Here is a 20,316-nt window from a genome sequence, read left to right on the forward strand (position 1 = left end):
TAGCTCTGTGTGCTTTTGTTGTGTAAAAAAAACCGATTTGATACATATGCAAATTAACCTGAGATGAGTCCTGTTCCGGAGTCATCTCAGGTTAATTTGCATATGTATCAAATCGGTTTTTTTACACAATAAAAGCACACAGAGCTATGGGGACTGGGTATTGCGGATGTGCGAGCGGCCATCTAGCAACCCATGTCCTCAGCTCTATACCCAAAATCCAGGTGACAGGTTCCCTTTAAGGGATTATCATCACTCACATTGGCCCCATCGGTGCTCACAATCTCTCAGTATCTGTTTTGGAGTGCAAGAGTGAAATCGGAGTACCTGAAGAACACCCATGCAAACTACATGCAGATGCTCCCAATCTGAACCACTGATCCGAGTGCTAACCACTAATGTGCAGCACGGAGTTTATGGATTTCTGTGAATCTACTAAGAAGTAGGGCAGCACAGCGACTAGCATTGTAGCTTGGCATGACAGTTTGAATCGTCTCTCCAGGTTTGCATGAGCGGTTTCCAGGTTCTCCGCTTTCCTCCCACAATCCAAAATTATTGATCAGGAAATTAGATTGCCAGTGCCACTGCGGTCAGAACATGATGCTGATCTCTGTACAGCGCTGCAAAATAGGTAAGCACTATAAAAGCAACGTGTTATGTTCCTAGTCCACAAAGATACACAACATTCACTCATTTCTGAAAGAAAGCCAAATGGTTTCTGAACTGTTAAATGCAAGTCAGAAAGTGCAGGAAGTCTGTTCCTTGTACCGCAGACTAATATATATATATATATTTATCCCAAAGAAGGACTGAATTAGAAACTGCAAAAAAAAAACAGCTACAGCAGCAACGAACAGTATATACAGCATCAAAACTCTGCTTAAAATAAGCTAGTAGCTCTCATCTTCTTTCCTGATGTACCCCCACCTACAGAAATGATTGGGGCTATGAGATTTGTACAGTCGCACACAGCTACAATGACAGCCTGGATACCTAACATATGAAGCTAACCCCGTAGATCTCACAGACTGGGTAAATGTGTAAAGTTTATCAAGGCTATTCCCTAATAAAGCCATGCAATGTATACCTCAGAAGTTGAGCTACTCTTTAAACTGTTAACGTATTCTTCACATCACTTTCCAGCTTGGATCTCCACAACTCTGGCAGGAAAGCTTCAAGTACAAACCCTTGGGAAAGATTACAATGTTCTACAGGAAATGCAGAACAGAAGCCAAGTAGACACTGTTTCACATGCAGAAGCCTTCAGGACCAAACGTCTTCTAGAAATAGAGAAGACAAACCTAATCTAGTGTGTCCCGCTAAGGGGATTGATGGATTCATTAGAATGGATACTAAATTCTACTTCTGTTAGACTTAACCAGCACTGCGTGAAACATTACGAGTGGCCTGTGACCGCAACAAACCTCAAACCTTGTATAAACCCGAGGAGCCTGGAAAATAGGGAGAGGTGGGAAGAATAAAATATTATCATAACTGGGTTTGTTCAGTCTAGAGAACGTGTTCACCCATAACAAGCCGGAAAAAAAAACTAAACAAAAAAAACATGTGAGGAGAACAAATTCTTATATTCAGTGTAGGGTTGCAGAGTATGTCAATGGAGACACCGGAGAAAGGAGCCTCATCATCACTTGAAAGAGGGTGGACCTCTCTAACACTACTTGTGTCCGAAAGCCATTTTTTCGGATATCCTCTAACAATATAATTATGTACATTAGGAAAGAATATACAGTGAAATCTCTGAGATGACCACATAAAATTGCAGTGAAAAATAGCCTTTTAGAGGTATGGTCCTCTCGAAGAAGAGGATTCACATGGATCCATCCATGGGGAAATTGCAAATCTGCAGCTGAAAGATCTAGTCTAGTTCACAGGTGTTTTTTTTCAAAGAGGTGGAATTTTGTGAAGGTTTCACACACAACCATGGGAAGAAATGGTCAGTTATGGTTACAAATAGATGGGTACCCAATTAATAGCAATTATTAGAAAACAAAGGTAGTGGGTGACCTTAATTAACTTAACTTTTAATAATCAATTAAAATGATAGCCCTTTAAAGACAATTATCAGACAAACACACACAGTGTAATCAGTGGTGGTTAGCCATCCATTAGGATATAGGTAAGGAAAAGAGGGGATCCACATGCTGGGTCTCTTCCCCTACAAGTCCCTGTACAGGGGGTAAAAAAAAAGCTCACCCTAAAAAGGGTGACACCACCGTGTCACTCCTAACTCCTTAAATTTCCCTTCTTTGTCCCTACGCTGCACCAGTTAACTGCCCAGCATCGTCAGAGAGAGGGGAACAACAGAAGGGGCCCTGGAATTACTACAAATAGCTTTTCCCAACGAGGGCCAACTCATCAGGGGACTCGCAACAGTGTAACAGCAAATTCATAAACAAATTAAAGAATTAGACTTAGTTTAGGAGTAGAGATGATGACTCTGTTGGATACAGAGGTATAGTCTGGAGATCGCCATCCACTCTACCCCACCGTTTTCACTGTATGGTTTCCAGCCGGGCTTGTGGCCGCAGTGCATAAGAAGCTGCGCAGTGGCGCTTTTTAAAGCCAAACGCGCAAACCAGTTTGTTTAATGTTATGCACCACTGTGTTTGTTTGTCTGATAATTGTCTTTAAAGGGCTATCACTTTAATTGATTATTAAAAGTATTAATTAAGGTCAACCACTACCTTTGTTTTTTAAGAAGGTTTCACTTAAAATTTAAAAAAAGATAATGTAGTACTGATAGAAGTCTCAGCCATCTCATTGACTTGATATAAACTTTGAAACTTCTCTACAATACATGTTCTGAAAAAAAAAAAAAAATCATTTAGTTCAGAACTAGATGGTCTGGAAATCTAAATGTTCAATGGTTTCAACATAGATTTTAACCCTGAATCAGCATAGGCACCTGAACTTTATTGGGCTAGAAAAGGAAAGTCAAACATCCATAAAGTCCTATGGGAAAATCCCTTAAAACAACACTCTCATAACCTGGTGCACTTGTGATCAACCTACTCTACCTCTATAGGGGGGTGCAAAAGCAGACCTCGACTACCCAAGGGCCACAAAAAAACATTCAAAGTCTCCCTCCCGGAGTAGAGAAATGGAAACACACATACACAATAACTCTTCATCAGGGACCTTGGGCTCAGAAGATGATAGATTACAGTACACAGTTCTGAGACCAACTTCTGCTGTCCTTGCACATTCTGCTACAATTCAACTAGCAGAATTTGACATAAGACAGACAATTGTTATTCTGGATGAAAAAAACAAAAAGCTTCTTTAGAAATCACCACAACTGTTCTCACCTCTGGATCAAGCTCTTCCAGGACATTTTCCAGTTGTTTTAGATCAGCTTCTGAGAGGTTTCCAAGGAGTTCATCAGCATCCATATTCCTGCACTCGTCCAAGTCTTTCCGAAAGGCCATAGTCATTGTTTCAGCTACTTGTTGGGTGTCCACAACACCTGGCTTCTACCCTATTTCTTCTTAATGCTGTCGCTGTAATTCTAGAAAATACACAATCATGAAAATATGGTTTACTTACTCTTAAAATAGACAATCCCGGCAAGATTTCTAAACTGCCTGACATGACAAAGGCATGTACTTTACATGTAATAAGACTACAAAGGAAGTTCAGCTATCAAATGCCATTGGTTAAAGGGGTTGTCTCATGTCCATATACATAGGATGCACAAGTCCCCCGCTCATCATCCCCTCCAATATGCTACAATATGGAACCAGTGTCCATGGTGCACCCCGGCATTACACAGACATTTGAATGGCTGCCATATCATGCAGACTTTTCTCTCCAGTGGTCTGGATCTGGTTTCCCAAGTGATAGCAGCTGGTCACCAGAGGTCAGAGAAGCTGGAATCACGGCAGTCAGCTGATCACCAAAACAGCATCTCTTTAAGAAAGGGATGTCTTAATAAGGGTTAAGAAGAAGAAGAAGTGGCATACTGCTAGGATAGGCCATCACTTCATGATTGATGGAACCCCCATCACTAGTAGAAATGAAGGGGCTGCAGTGCCAGTTTAGCCCTGTGGCCCCTTCAAGGTAGTGCTCAGGCCATATGCTGAGCCAGGACCTACAGCACAGCTACATTCAAGAGAATGGGGCCAGCTGCATTGCCATACAGAGAGTGGCCAGGAGCATAGTCTAAGAAAAATTGGGAAGGGGATGCAGTGTTAAACTCCCACCTCCCCAATTATAACGGCTAAACCCTCACAAATTATAAAGTGATGGCATATCCTAGAAAATCTAATTCTCTGTAAAGGTTTTTTTTATATATTGACAATCTAGGTCATCAAAATCATATCGGTGGAGGGCCGACACCTCCACAGATTAGCCGTTTTGGGCAGTCACTATATAGTGAATGGAACCAGAAGTGGAAGGCTCCATCCACTGCATAGTGGCCATGCTGGGTTCCTGCAGCTGATGTCCCATTCAAGTGAATAAGAACTGAGCTGCAGTGTGCTGGCTATAGTGTCTTGGTGGGGGTGCTGGGTCTCAGACCCCCCCAATCGGATACTGATCATCTGTGCTGAGGATTGGCCGAGGTGCAGCAGATTGTCGGGAAGGAAGTCTTCCTTCCCGACAGTCGGTTGCTCGCTCAGGGGAGGGGAAGTTTTGTATTTACATGCAGCGATCACCTCCAAAGTATGAAAACAAAGGATCTCTATTGCCATTACATGTCCTCATACAGCTGCACTGGTCGCTGTAAATCTGCTGCCCGGAAACAATAATTTAGGTGTCTGACAATTTCACTCGTTCATTGGGTGATCTTCTGCACCTTTACACGGGCAGATAGTCAGGAACGACAGGAATTGCAGGAATGTTCGTTCCTGATAACTGGCCGATAATTGCACTGTGTGAATCCACCTTAAAACCTGAAAAAAACCTTTAAATATAAGTGCCAGAAGTAGACTTTTTCATCAGAATTAGGCTACTTTCACACTAGCGTTCGGAGCGGGTCCGTCTGATGTTTCATCAGACGGATCCGCTCCTATAATGCAGACGTTTGTATCCGTTCAGAACGGATCAGTCTGCATTATAACTTAGAAAAATTTCTAAGTGTGAAAGTAGCCTGAACGGATCCGTCCAGACTTTACATTGAAAGTCAATGGGGGACGGATCCGTTTGAAGATTGAGCCATATGGTGTCATCTTCAAACGGATCCGTCCCCATTGACTTACATTGTAAGTCTGGACGGATCCGCTTGCCTCCGCGCGGCCAGGCGGACACCCGAACGCTGCAAGCAGCGTTCAGGTGTCCGCTCGCTGAGCGGAGGCTGAACGCTGGCAGACTGATGCATTCTCAGCGGATCCGCCTCCACTGAGAATGCATTAGGGCTGGACGGTTGCGTTCGGGGCCACTTGTGAGACCCTTCAAACGGAGCTCACAAGCGGACACCCGAACGCAGGTGTGAAAGTAGCCTTACTGTTGAAGTTCAGACAGATCTTTAAGTCTAAAATGAAGTAGACCATTTCCACAGTATGTGAATGAGCAATGCAGGTGTAAGGATATGGCCACACATGGCACAGATGCCACGGATGTTACTCTAGCAGTTAGAAAACCTGCTCCCTCTGCAGTCGCTGCAACATGGATGACAGTTTAAAAAAATGTCATCCCCTCTGCGTGACGCTTTCCGCAGTAAAATCCCTGCACAATTGGAGATGCAGTGTGCAATTTAAATTAGCAGAATGTTGATGTACGCTGCACATAGCAAAGGGTGAAATCTGCGTCAAATCTGCAGCACTTACGGACCAAAATCTACTGCAAAAATCCACACAATTTGAGGCGGGTATTGCCACCGCAGAATTTCCGTAACCATACCCTACCCTTTCTGTGCGTGAAAAGTATTGACAACTCAAAAGGCATTATCGTTTTCTTTATGTCTATTACTACGGACATTATATACGGGGTTTAGACGGAAAATAAAGGCAGACTTTATCAATGCAAGAAACTTGCTACTGTTTATCTGTAGGAAGCAGACAGGAAGAAATGGTGACCAATGACAGGTTTAATTAGACTGCTGCAGCTCTGCAAATCTGGGCCAGAGAAGCATCTGCCCTCTCCACCCAAGAGGCCACCATAGCCCTGGTAGAATGAGCTCCAAAGCCCACTGGAGGCAGCAGGCTAAGGGAAGAATAGGCAAGCTCCCCCTTCCGTCCAGCGCAGCCGGGAATTACCGCATGCGCAGAGCGCACCTTAAGCGCACGCCACCATCCTGGAAGTGGGACGCCGGCTCCCCAATGAGGCAGGAGAGACTTAAGCAACGGCTCCCAAGGAGACTTACGCCGCCAGGGATAGGTCCCATTACGGTATTGTAGACCCGGACCTTCCCCAGCCCCCAGAGGTGAGAACCAAGTAAGAAAGGCGCAAAAGCTCCCTCAGGTACCTCCTGTCCGGAGGACAGGAAACCTGAACTGAGGTGTGGTGGGGGTGTGAACCATTTTATCTCTTCAGGTTTCCTGTCCTGGATGGGAGGTCCTAGTCGAATGGGTGCAGACATGGGTGAGGAGAAATTTTATACACTATCACTGGAAATCTATGGTCCCTAAAACATGGCTTTAAAGCGTATATTTTAAAGGAGTTGCCACATGTCACCATTTTCATGGTTAGACAGAACCAAGCACTCGCCCCAGGTGGCCAGGCTTACAGAAACGGTTAGGCAGGCCTGCTCTCCGCTGTTTCAGTAAGGCCTCATGCACATGATCGTATGTATTTTGCGGTCCGCAAAAAACGGATCCGTAAAAAATACGGATGACATCCGTGTGCATTCCGTATTTTGCGGAACGGAACCGCTGGCCCTTTATAGAACAGTACTATCCTTGTCTGTAATGCGGACAATAATAGGACATGTTCTATTTTTTTACGGAACAGAAATACGGACATACAGAAACGGAATGCACACAGAGTCACTGGTTTTTTTTGCGGACCCATTGAAGTGAGTGGTTCCGCATACGGTCCGTAAAAAAAACAGAACGGAAAGAAAATACGTTTGTGTGCATGATCCCTAAATCACATTGTAGTGAATGGGAGATATGCAAACGGTGCAACAGAACATGCTACACTGCTCCCATAACTCCAGAAGCAGTGCATCAGTGTAGCTATACTGTTTATGTACTTCCTATTCAGTAAAATAGGAGCTATTGTAACAACTGACAAGAAGCGAGAACCCCTTTAACAATTGGCCATAGATTTGCAGGCACAGTGTAATTTTGGAGCACGTCGAGATTACTAGGTAACTGCAGGAGCTTCTGGGTCGCACCAGTCCCAGAGCAGCTATGCAGTGACCCCCCTGTAACGGAGGCTAAAATCAGCAATAAAAATGTAATGTTAAAATGACCCCAAAAGGTCTTGTATGGTGTGAGACAATGTGTAAAATAAATAAAACGAAATTATACATAAAAAAAAGAAAAAAAAAAAAAAAAGAAACATTCACTGTATAAAAAAAATAAATGTGGGGGGGGGGGGGAATAAAAAAAATGTAAATGCCAAAAGGGGGAAAATAAAGGATCTCAAAGCTGCATACATACTGCCATGAGTGAGGTTAAAGGTGCTAGTGTTGAATACTTGAGTGCAGGAAAATACATGAAATGGCTGAATAGTAGGGCTCGGAGCCCCCAGTAGTTTGTGGCTATTCATCACCTATAATCTGTTTCCAACCCTGTAATCACCAGTGGGATAGAAGTTGGAAACAGGAGGGGAGTCCACAAAGCGATATTAATCACATTCCAGCTTCCCTCTGTCAGTTCCGGAATATTTCCAGCTGTTCTATGGAAAGTGTTCTCAATGGATTCCAGGAACAAGCACTGGAGCCCTGTGACCTCAGGATGACGCATCTGCGGACAACATAGTGCAAGGCAAATGATGGCTCATCCCTGATGAAGAGTCCTATACGAGTGAGACAGTGCACCGCTGGTCCATTCTGTGACCCGTGAGTTTCTGCACGCATTTACAGACCGCCTTCTCCGCACTATAGAAAGTGACAAGAGAACAGTAATGTGGCGGTAAGGACTCGTTAACATTACATTTACATTGTGTTTTTATATATATATATATATATATATATATATATATATATATATATATATAAATAATTAGGGAAACAAAAAGGATTGGATCCCAGATGCAACAGATATAACATTTCTTTGTCCAAGACCTGTGAATTGTACCTGCCCCCATGCTTTATGCTGCAGCTCATTTTGCTCAGATAGGCTGATGTGAATAAACATAAGCCCAGCATCAGCCTGCCAGGAAGTCCGTGCGTGTGGAGACGATTTCCATTACGGCAAGGATGGAATGGGGGAAAAAAAGTTATCACACATAGACTGAGGCAAACGAGTTCCAGGACCTTTATCTGACATGTATATTCTTGCACATCCACCTCCTTTTGTAATTCTTCTCTTAACCAGAAAGACAAGCATAATGCCCTTTATTCTAAGACAGGAAACAAAAAGGAACACAACGGGGCGGATTCAGGCTGCCTGCACGCGGATACCTGGCCCACGTGGGCATGAACACTAACACTGCACCAGCAAAGTGGATGAAGTTTGACAAATCTCACTTACACTTTGCTTTTTATTTCCTGCCGCGTGGATTTTGGAATCTGCAGCCTGTCAATTCTTTGTGCCATTATGCACCTTATGTAGAGTGGTTTAACTCTTCAAAGGGGTTGTCAACAGAAATACCGCGAAAAACTAAAAAAATAACCCACACATAAAAATGCACCAAAACCGCAATAAATTGTGTGGATCTGTGTGTGGTTTTAGTGCGTATTTTTGGCATAAAAATTCACATCTTGTGTAGGTACCTTTAGGCTACCTACCCACAGGTGCAGAAATTCCACACAAGTCTCCATGCAGATTTCTGTGTGTTTACATACCCACATTTGCAGGGTTTTTTATGCACATTTGATGTGGTTTTGCTGCAGATCTCACCTTTGCATAGAATACGGTGAAATCTGCAAAAAAAAAAAAAAACACCCGATTTTTTTTTTTTTTACAACTCCGGTGTTGAGGTTGCAGCAAACATGCAAGTGGCGCTGCGATCCTAGCCATGCCCCAGTGTAGCCGTGCCCTGAAGGGTGCACTATGCATGCAGCGCCTGCGTTTCCTTCCTTGAAGCTCTTCACAAGTCATTAGTCTTTCTAGGTCACAGAACATTAGGCACAGATTGTCTCATGTTATACGCATACAATGCACGTCTGTAAAATAATAGGAGCACACAATGGCCACAACTGGCACTGGTCATAGTGAGAAGAGACACAAAAGTGTCACACGCACATAGTAAATACAGCAAAGCAGTGCACCGAGGTAAACCAGTTCCTCCAGATAGGGTGATGGAATCTGTGAGCGCCAGTTATCTAGCGAGGTAAACTTTGTATTTTTCATATAATAAAATATACATAAAAAACAACCCTTAGGCCCCTTTCACACGGGCGAGTATTCCGTGCGGGTGCAATGCGTGACGTGAACGCATTGCACCAGCACTGAATCCTCACCCATTTATTTCAATGGGGCTGTGTACATGAGCGATGTTTTTCCCGCGTCACTTGTGCATTACGTGAAAATCGCAGCATGTTCTATATTCTGCGTTTTTCATGCAACGCAGGCCCCATAGAAATAAATGGGGCTGCATGAAAATCGCATCGCGAGTGCGGATGCGGTGCGATTTTCACACATGGTTGCTAGGAGATGACAATGATGAGCAGCCCCAGACCCCATTAAAGTAAATTCACTGTATTAGTTTCCCCTATAACATGGTTATAAGGGAAAATAATAGCATTCTTAATACAGAATGCTAACTAAAATGTCCATTGAGGGGTTAAATAATAATAAAAAAAAAAAACTCACCTCATCCACTTGATCGCGCAGCCGTTATCGTCTTCTTTCTACTTGCAGGACCTGCAAAAGGATCTGCACTGACGTCATCGCGCTCACCACGTAGTGAGCACAGTGACGTCAGCGCAGGTCCTGCAAGAAGAAAGAAGACGATAACGGCTGCGCGATCAAGTGGATGAGGCGAGTTATTTTTGTATTATTTTTTAACTGCTCAATGGACATTTTAGTTACCATTCTGTATTCAGAATGCTATTATTTTCCCTTATAACCATGTTAGATGGGAAAATAATAAAAATCTACACAACACCGAACCCAAACTTCCGTGAAGAAGTCCGGGTACCAACATTCAGTTTTTTTATCACGTTTGTGCAAAACGCATTAAAACACTTTGCACTCGCGCGGAAAAAAACTGAACAGCCGAATGCAATTGCAGACCAAACTGACTGAAATTGCGTGCCTGCTCGAGCGGGTTTTCCGCAATGCACCCTGAACGCATCTGGCCCTCACCCGCGATGCCCGTGTGAAAAAGAGGCCTAAAACTAACTCATCGACAGCAAATACCTAGGTCTACCGGGCTCCTGGGACTTGTACGGACTACCCCGATATCCAGAATTATATCCCGAGACAGGAATCTTGGAAGATGGTTGGGTAGCTGAGCCCGCAGCTGCATGCCCCTATGGCACAGAGCGAGATCAGCAAACAGCACTGAGAAAAGCTTTCATCAAAGAGACGGAAACATTCCACAACAGTAGGGTGAGGTCACCGGTTAATTAGGAGCCCAAACAGAAACGCTGAGAAATTCCTCCCAGTGACTGGTCTACAGTCTGGGCACATACACACCGTATATGTAATGGAAGGGGAAGCCATGGTAGACATATAAGCAACAGCAAATAAATAATAGTGACAACAAACTCTAAAGTAGTCTACAGTACTGCTATACGGGTCCAAGACATGGTGCTGTGAGTGCTCAATGCTTCCGACACCATTTTAGCAGACTGCCTGGCATCCAGCTAAAAAGGACATGTTGGAGGGACAATGAGAGGGCATTGCTAGAAGAGTTTAGGGCTCTCTTTATAACCCAAATGTACCTTCTGCTTTGATGCTCTGGTTTTGGCAGCTGTATAGTGGGACCTATGTCCCAAGTCTAACCAAGAGGGATCAGCAACCTCTGGCATGCCAGCTGTTCCCAAACTACAATTCCCATTCACTTCTATGGGCGTTACAAGAACAGCTCGGTATGTGTGCATGCTGGGAGTTGTAGTTTCACCACAGCTGGAGTTGCAAAGGTCGTGTCCTGATAGAACAAGCCCTTTAAATCTTATCTGGTATTCTGTAGTTACCCTTTGTCAACAGAAAGTCTATGGGGGACATTTACCAAGTTGCCCCTCCTGCACTGCCGTAGTGTGCGCCTCATCATAAATTAGGCGCATATTTGGCAGTCTGTGCGCCTTTCTTAAAAACTACATTTTTTGCCCGTTTCCAGGTGAAAAAGTAGTACATTTGCTTCCCCCCCATCTGTTGTGACTATTTTGAAACCAGAGAAACTTAATAACTGACCCCCGAGGATTCGGTCTCGATCTAGCCCCCTGCAGTGAGGAGAGAGCACGTCATGCAACCTTCTCTCTCCTCATTCTAGCGATCGGCAGGGGTCTCAGCACTCAGACTGCCACCAATCAAAGCCTTTGAAATGGCGCTATGACATATCAAAAGTTTTATGACAGTCAGTGACCCTTTGAAGTGTACACCGACCTCATGGTTGATAAGCAGTTAATGCGGATTCACGGATCGCCTGCGCGTCTAGTCTGGACCTACCTGTGAATGCTCGTACAAGCCATTTTAAAAAGAGAAATCAGAGGCATTACGAGGACTAGTCATCCTTTCAAGTCTCCAGTCATACGTTCTATGCAATGATAAAACCATGGAATACACTTTCTACAAGTAGTAGTGACATATGGGAGGGGGTACACCCAGTGGGGTGTGTGTGGGGGGGTCGCCCACTGCCCAGATCGTTTCTATAGTCAACACCTATTGTTTAAAGAGAGTCATGAATGCGAATAACCAGCCATCAATTTACTGCAATGTGTATGGGAGACGGCTGTGGGCGCTGGCCTGACATTGGTACAATCAGTGACTGGGAACCAAAACCAAAGTGGATCCTACACAGAGATTTGCTTCCGTTTTGGACCATAATCACTGAGGGAAATGACTGATTAAAACACTGACCAAACACTGTGTTTTTTTTTCCCCATTTACCTTCCTTTTTTTGCGTTCCGTATACGGAACCATTCATTTCAATGGATCCTCAAAAAAAACGGAAGGTACTCCATATGCCTTCCGTTTCAGTATTTCCGTTCAAAAATAGAACATGTCCTATTATTGTCCACATAACGGACAAGGATAGTCCTGTTCTATCAGGGGCCAGCTGTTCCGTAAAAAACGGAATGCACACGGACATCTTCTGTATTTTTTGCCTATCCGATTTTTGCAGACTGCAAAATACTGAAAAAGCCATACGGTCGCGTGCAAGAGGCTTAAGGCTAGGTCTACACGACGACACAACTACACTGCAACATGTGTCGTGTGACAATTTTTATAATGGTAGTCTACGGTGTCGCACTGTGACATGCTGCGACAGTCACAAAAAAATCCATCTTGAATCAGCGCGAAACCATAGACTACCATTATAAAAATTGTCGCATGACACAGTCGTCGTGTAGACTTAGCCTTAGGCCTCGTGTGCTGCCCGTTGCCATATTGCGGACCGTATTTGCGGTTCCACAATACACGGGCACAGTTCTGTGTGCATTCCGCATCATGGATGCAGACACACGTTCGTGTGCAGCACGGCCATGGGGTGCACACGTTCGTGTGCAGGAGGCCTTATTCAAACATCAGTGTTCAGTCAGTGATTTTGAGCCAAAACCAGGTGCGGCTCTAAACACAGAACAGGTGCAGATCTCTCTATTATAACTTATGTCTGTGGAGGCTCCAATCCTGGTTTTGGCTCACAGTCACTGATGGAAAATCACTGACCAAACACTGACGAGTGAATGACGAATTAAACTGGGGTAACAAGAGCTTACACTCAAACATCTAGTCGGTCATGCTTGGTTGTGTGTATTGGATTCCCTGTAAGGCCTTATTCACACGTCCATGATGAAATCTGTGATAAGATGGTCAGTGAATAGTGGATAGGTATAAAAAATGAACCTTATAAAAAGCGGCGCTGCTGCAGAAGACAGGACTCAAATAGATAAAATAAAGTGGGTCTTTATTTATATTGGTCTACGCGTTTCAGGGGCGGACTGCCCCCTTCATCAGGACAATATGTCATTACCTGGTAATGACATATTGTCCTGATGAAGGGGGCAGTCCGCCCCTGAAACGCGTAGACCAATATAAATAAAGACCCACTTTATTTTATCTATTTGAGTCCTGTCTTCTGCAGCAGCGCCGCTTTTTATAAGGTTCATTTTTTATACCTATCCACTATTCTCCATACCCCGGATATCGTGCTCCACGAAAACGGGTAAGAACCTGGGCAGCAGCAGCAGTCATCCCCGCAAGCTGGACGGGCTTTTACCAGCATAAGCGATTCATAGGAGTTGTGACTCATCACAACCCAATACGGTAAGCACAATCAGTGCATTGTTGTTTTTAATATTATCATACGGTTCTACACACGAGGCGCTGCCTCCTGTCTTTCTCCTTCTCTTACAAGATGGTCAGTGATTTATCCGTGAAGATTTCTGTGAAGAATCCACTTTTGGTTCGTGTGTCTGTTTTCTCCGTGTATCATTCATGTTTCACGGACACTGCACAGCTGAAAATTTATTTTCAGAGCATTTCCCATAAATGGTCCGTGAAACACGGACGAAATCCACATTGGTTCTGTGTTCTTCACAGACACATAGTCTACAATGTGCGTGATGGCTCCGTGACTGACAAAAACCACGGACACATGGACCGAGCTAGAACACAGATGTGTGAACGAGCGAGTACATGTGCTGCCGACAGAGAACACGTACAGCACACACACACACACTGGTGAATCACTGACGTGTCAAAGTATACATTTCTTTTTAAAGGAGCCAACCCTGGGATCAGCTAATTGTCAATCTGGCTTCTGAACCCCCCCCATTCATGACGTCCATATTCCCTATAAGAGAATCCCCCAACACAATTCAAAAGGTAGCGCCACAGGTGCCCCTGCCGAGGGCTGACCAAAGCACCTGCAAACGCCTCCTGTGAGTATGATCACCGGCAGCACAGATACTTGGGCACACCACCCAACTCCCTTAGACATTCCCATGGCACGCTCCCTACAGCAAAACGGCTTGATCATTCAAGACCCTTGAAGGGGCCATATAATGAACTCCCAAATCACCAAGAAACAACCCTGTAAAACACTTCATCTGTCATGTGAAGATGTGATGGCGTCACATATCTTCTCTGGAACATCACTGCTCTCATGGGCCCAGCTTGTGAGAAGACCCCCTATTTCTTCTAGCACTCGTTCCGCTGGTTGTTACGTCAATAGGAATTTGCTCATTACCTAGAATTTTCATCTAGAATGTAAAACGCTACAGTAAGAAGTATACATAAACCTTCTGTCTATAAGACGCTAATATGGCAATTCCCTGATATGAACCTCACGTCTTGCTTTACTGTATATAGTGTCTTGTGCTTTCATGCCATTACATATATTGACACAAGACACCAACAGTCTGAGGGTACTTTCACACTAGCGTTATTCCTTTCGGGTAATTAAGTTCCGTCCTAGGGGCTCAATACCGGAAAAAACCGCTTCAGTTTTATCCTAATGCATTCTGAATGGAGAGCAATCCGTTCAGAATGCATCAGGATGTCTTCAGTTCAGTCCCTTTACGGTATTTGGCTGGAGAAAATTGCGGAACACTTGCCGGAATGCCAGATCCGGCATTAATTTCCATTGAAATGTATTAATGCCGGATCCGGTACCAAGTGTTCCGGAAAACCGGATTTGGTTTTCCGGTCTGCACATGCACAGACCTTTAAAAATGCATGATGACACCGGAGAGACGGATCCAGAATTTCAATGCATTTGTCAGACGGATCCGTCTACAAATGATATCTGTTTGCATACGGATTTCCGGATCCGGCAGGCAGTTACGGCGACGGAAATGCCTCCCGGATCCTCACAACGCAAGTGTGACAGCACCCTAACATTTAGAGGCACAAGGGGGGTCCTACTGTTCCTAAAACACGCTGCCGCCTTCCAGACCAGCAAGTCAGGAAACACTGTAGAGCAGGGGTCAGCAACCTTCAGCACTCCAGCCGTTGTGAAACTACAATATCCAGCATGCTCCATTCATTTCTTAGAAGATCAGAGCAATAATGCATGCTGGAAGTTGTAGTTTCACAACAGCTGGAGTGCCGGAGTTGCCTTCCCCTGCTGTAGGGCGTCTGTCACATAGATAACTGCAGCACGGCACATCTGTAATCCCTGTTACCATACCGGTATACAAGTGCGGCTTATAGTCGCCACATATCGGTGCCAGACGGAGCCCAGTATACAGCGGACAATGAGGCTCACCTCTCAGTACTGTCTGTGCACAAGGCAATTTAAAGGGGTTTTAAAGAATATGCCCCCATTGTCTGATAGGTGCGGGTCCCACCTCTGGGTCCCGCACCTACAACCAGAACGGAGCAGGGAAATGAATGGAGGGCGCACTGCTCATGCGCAGCCGCCCTCCATTCATTTTCAGTGGGACATGAATGGGAGCAGAGGCCGCTCGTGCGCGGTGTGCTACTATTCACTTGTATGGGAGCAGCGCTTGGTGGACCCGGGAAACCAGGGTCCTCCAGCCACAGCTCTCCCCGCAGGTGTGGGTTCCAGAGGTAGGACCCGCACCTATCAGACAATGGGGGCATATCCTAGCAATATGACCCCATTGTATGTGATGGGAATACCCCTTTAAAGGGAACCTGTCACCTGGATTTTGGGTATAGAGCTGAGGACATGGGTTGCTAGAGGGCCGCTAGCACATCCGCAATACCCAGACCCCATAGCTCTGTGTGCTTTTATTGTGTAAAAAAAACCTGATTTGATACATATGGGAATTACCCTGAGATGAGTCCAGCATGAAAATATGACACTTCTCTGGTCACACAAGTAAAATATGACTCTTATGTTAATTTGCATAAAAGTCGGGAAGTACAAAAATGCATAATAATTATTGAATTTGTCTGCAAATGAAATTAAAAGTGTAATTTATATGTTTAGGGTAACACAATAAACATTTAGAAACGCTCAGGGAGGGTAGCATAGTAGAGGTGACAGGTTCCCTTTAAGGAGGACCTGTCACCACAAAATGCAGTATAACCTGCAGGCAGCATGTTATAGAGCAGGAGGAGCTGAGCAGACTGATGTATAGTTTATGGGAACAGATTCAGTAAAACTTGTAATTCATACATTTATCTCTCTGCTTTTTCCATACTTAAGACCACCCCGTACAGCAGGAGGTATCTATGTACACACACAATGCCATCACTGATGAGATCATTCCCGAGTACAAATTAAATCAGAAGTCTACTTTCACACTGGTGTTTTGGCTTCTGTTTGTGAGATCCGTTCAGGGCTCTCACAAGCGGTCCAAAACGCATCAGTTTTGCCCTAATGCCTTCTGAATGGAAAAGGATCCGCTCAGACTGCATCAGTTTGCCTCCGATCAGTCTCCATTCCGCTTTGGAGGCTGCCTGCAGCATTCTGGTGTCCGTCTGACAAAACTGAGCCAAACGGATCCGTCCTGACACACAATGTAAGCCAATGGGGACGGATCCGTTTTCACTGACACAATCTGGCATAATAGAAAACGGATCCGTCCTCCATTGACTTTCAATGGTGTTCAAGACGGATGCGCCTTGGCTATGATACAGATAATACAAACGGATCCGTTCATGACGGATGCATGCGGTTGTATTATTTTAACGGATCCGTTTTTGCAGATCCATGACGGATCCGCCCAAAACACCAGTGTGAAAGTAGCCTTAGGCCCCTCACTTGGTCTTACTCCTTAGGCTACTTTTACACCTTTCCTTTCCGGTATTGAGACCCGGCAGAGGATAACGCTTTAGTTTTGTCACCATATATTGTCAATGGGGACAAAACTGAACAGCACATAACGGGGTGCACAAGAATGCCTTCTGTTCTGCTTGGTTGCGTTCCCATGCCGGACACATTTTGAGTGCGTCCTGGGATGCGGAGCAAGACGGATCCGGCATGAAACACAATGTAAGTCAACGGTGCTGGATCCGTTTTCTCAGACACAAAAGAAAACGGCCATAATGGATGCAGGCGGTTGTATTATCCTAATGGAAGCGTTTTTACTGATCGATGACGGATCCAGCAATAAATAGCAGATGTGAAAGTGGCCTAACAGATCGAAACGGATAAAATACAACTTCTACTGAACCTTTCCCCATCAGTGTGATGTCATTGGCGGTGACAGGGTCTCTAGTTCCTGGTCTGCACCCCCTATGGATGAATTAGGCTCCTGTCACTCCATTGGTGGACGACGCAAATGTCACATACTACTGAGCAAGAAAAATACAAGTGTCACCCCATGCAGGGAGCCCAGAACCTCCCCCTGGGGACCTCTATGGGCACACACTGATGGGAATAAAGAGCCGGGGGCAGGACACACCATATGCACCCGCAGTGTGACATCTGCCACCCACATTTACTTCCTCTGCAGACTGTGGTGTGACTAGAGCACTTCTCCCCTGTTCCTACAGCTGACATCTGTCACCCACATTTACTTCCTCTGCAGACTGTGGTATGACTAGAGCACTTCTCCCCTGTTCCCACAGCTGACATCTGTCCCCCACATTTACTTCCTCTGCAGACTGTGGTGTGACTAGAGCACTTCTCCCCTGTTCCTACAGCTGACATCTGTCACCCACATTTACTTCCTCTGCAGACTGTGGTGTGACTAGAGCACTTCTCCCCTGTTTCTACAGCTGACATCTGTCCCCCACATTTACTTCCTCTGCAGACTGTGGTATGACTAGAGCACTTCTCCCCTGTTCCCACAGCTGACATCTGTCCCCCACATTTACTTCCTCTGCAGACTGTGGTATGACTAGAGCATTTCTCCCCTATGCCTACAGCTGACATCTGTCACCCACATTTACTTCCTCTGCAGACTGTGGTGTGACTAGAGCACTTCTCCCCTGTTTCTACAGCTGACATCTGTCCCCCACATTTACTTCCTCTGCAGACTGTGGTGTGACTAGAGCACTTCTCCCCTGCAGTGCCACCACCAGCACAGGTAACCGGGGCTGTGTCCTCTCCGCACACTTCCTGATAACTCCAGGAGTCGGTGACAAGTTGCCTCCGCCGCCCCTCACCCGCTCCCCAGTGTTCTCTGCCCTCTGGTAACCACAGTAAAGTGCCCACAACAGCCTTACCCTAGTGTATGCGCCCAGCACCACCGCCAGGAAGCCGCCAGCACCCACCGACCGACTCACACAAGCCGAGCTCTAGCTGCTCCTGCAGCAGCACAGCGCAGGCGCACACACGCCCTGAAACCAGCGCGCAAAGGACGCTGGGAGTTGTAGTGTGGAGGAGTCAGCGGTTTGGAATGTTTACACAGACAGAAGTAGAGGGCTGCGCGTCGTGTCCGTGCCCCGGGCGGTTCTCTCGTGGACCTGGTGGCTGTCACATGTGTGTATGCAATCACTTTCTGATCTGAGGAAGGAAACTTCTCTTGCCTACAAGTTGTGGCAGTTCTCAGAGCAGATCCAGGTCACAATTGGCAATGTTATATTAAAAAGCTATCGGGACCGAGACCCCCTTTATGGTGGGTGTCAGAAGGGACCCTCATAGATAGTGTTCAGCGAATCCAAGCCCATGAAGAGGACTTTGGTCCAAATTTCAGGGAACATTCGATTTGCTGCAAAACTGAATTTCCTCGTGCTTCGCGGTAGCGAATCGATTTTCCATGAAACAGTGTAAAAAACATAAAAATCACATTTACCTCAATCATTTGCTCGCGACGGGCCGTCCATCTTGATTGAAGATCTTGCACGAAATCCCGTTGGTGGTGACGTATGACATCGCCACACTGGCTGACGTATGATGTCATCACGGGCTGTGCCAGAGCCCGCGCTAGATCTTCAATCAGGATGGCGGCTGGCCCGTCGTCAGCAAATGGATTAGGTCAGTATGATTGAAATGATTTTTTATTTCTTTTACACTGTGTTATTACTGTCAGCTATGAATGCGTCAACTGAGGGGTACAATGATGGGGAGGGGAAGGGGGGTGCAATTGCAGCTCCCTGTCATTGCATCTACTACTTAGGCTACTTTCGCACTAGCATTTTTGCTGGAGCCGTCATGGATCTGCAAAAACGTTTCCGTTACAATAACACAACCGCGTGCATCCGTCATGAACGGATCCGGTTGTATTATGTCTTCTATAGTCATGACGGATCATGAACACCATTGAAAGTCAATTGGGAACAGATCCATTTTCTTTTGTGTCTGAGAAAACGGATCCGTCCCCATTGACTTATATTGTGAGTCATGACGGATCCGTCTTGCTCCGCACCACATCGCGGACAGAAAAACGCTGCTTGCAGCGTTATTCTGTCCGCGATGGAGACGCAACCAAACGGAACGCATTTTGGAGCACTCAGTTCAGTTTTGTCCCCATTGACTATGAATGGGGACAAAACGGAAGCGTTTCCCCCGCTATTATTGTCCTATGACGGATCTCAATATCGGAAATGGAAAGCGCAGATGTGAAAGTAGCTTTACAAAGAAATGTGCTTTGTGACGAAGTAGAATTTATAAATACTTTGCTCGCCTCTAATCATAAAGTGCATGATGTGCCGAAACCATATGTTGCTAGAGTCGTCACCTTTACCAGCAAAAATACTGGACAGGTTTAGGACGCGATCACACGCTATAGATTTTTTAATTTTTTTTGCAGAATTTTGCACATCTGAAAATCTGTTCCATTCACCTGAATGAGGCTTGCAGAAATCCATGTTCTTACTGCATTCAAACAAATGCAACTGATTTCAGTTGCGGGAAAATTCTGTAACAGAATCCGCAGCAGGTGACGGCGTCCTTACAGGGTAAAAAAGGGTGTGGATTTAGGGCTGTGCCTTTGCGGGCTTGATTAAAGGGGTTCTGCAGTTTTAACTGATGATCTATCCTCTGGATAGATCATAAGCATCTGACCGGCGGGGGTCCGACACCCGTGACCCCCGCCTATCAGCTGTTTGAAAAGGCAGCAGCACCGCGGCCTTCTCACTGTTTACCGCTGGCCAAGTGACGTCACGACTAGTATCAACTGGCCTGGGCGCGGCTAAACTCTGTTCACTTGAATGGAGCTTAGCCCCGCCCAGGCCAGTTGGTACAAACCGTGACGTCACTCGGCCAGCGGTAAACAGTAAG

The 20,316-nt window shown here is 45.5% G+C and overlaps 1 protein-coding gene across 2 annotated transcripts in view; it reads right to left on the reverse strand.

Moving 5' to 3' along the window:
* The window catches only part of LOC120985805 (tropomodulin-3-like), a 51,234-nt gene extending 32,788 nt beyond the window's left edge, over positions 1 to 18,446 (reverse strand). For both annotated transcript variants that reach the window (XR_005775583.1, XM_040413966.1), the window contains exons 1-2: positions 18,321 to 18,446; positions 3,327 to 3,526 (exon numbers count right to left, since the gene is read on the reverse strand). Coding sequence is in view for 1 of the 2 variants with exons in the window: in XM_040413966.1 (XP_040269900.1) it covers positions 3,327 to 3,452 (126 nt within the window). In the remaining variant the exon portion in view is untranslated. The remainder of the gene's footprint in view (positions 1 to 3,326; positions 3,527 to 18,320) is intronic.
* Positions 18,447 to 20,316: the final 1,870 nt, after the last annotated feature.

This window comes from Bufo bufo, chromosome 1 (genome assembly GCF_905171765.1).
Source record: "Bufo bufo chromosome 1, aBufBuf1.1, whole genome shotgun sequence".
Taxonomy (NCBI): domain Eukaryota; kingdom Metazoa; phylum Chordata; class Amphibia; order Anura; family Bufonidae; genus Bufo; species Bufo bufo.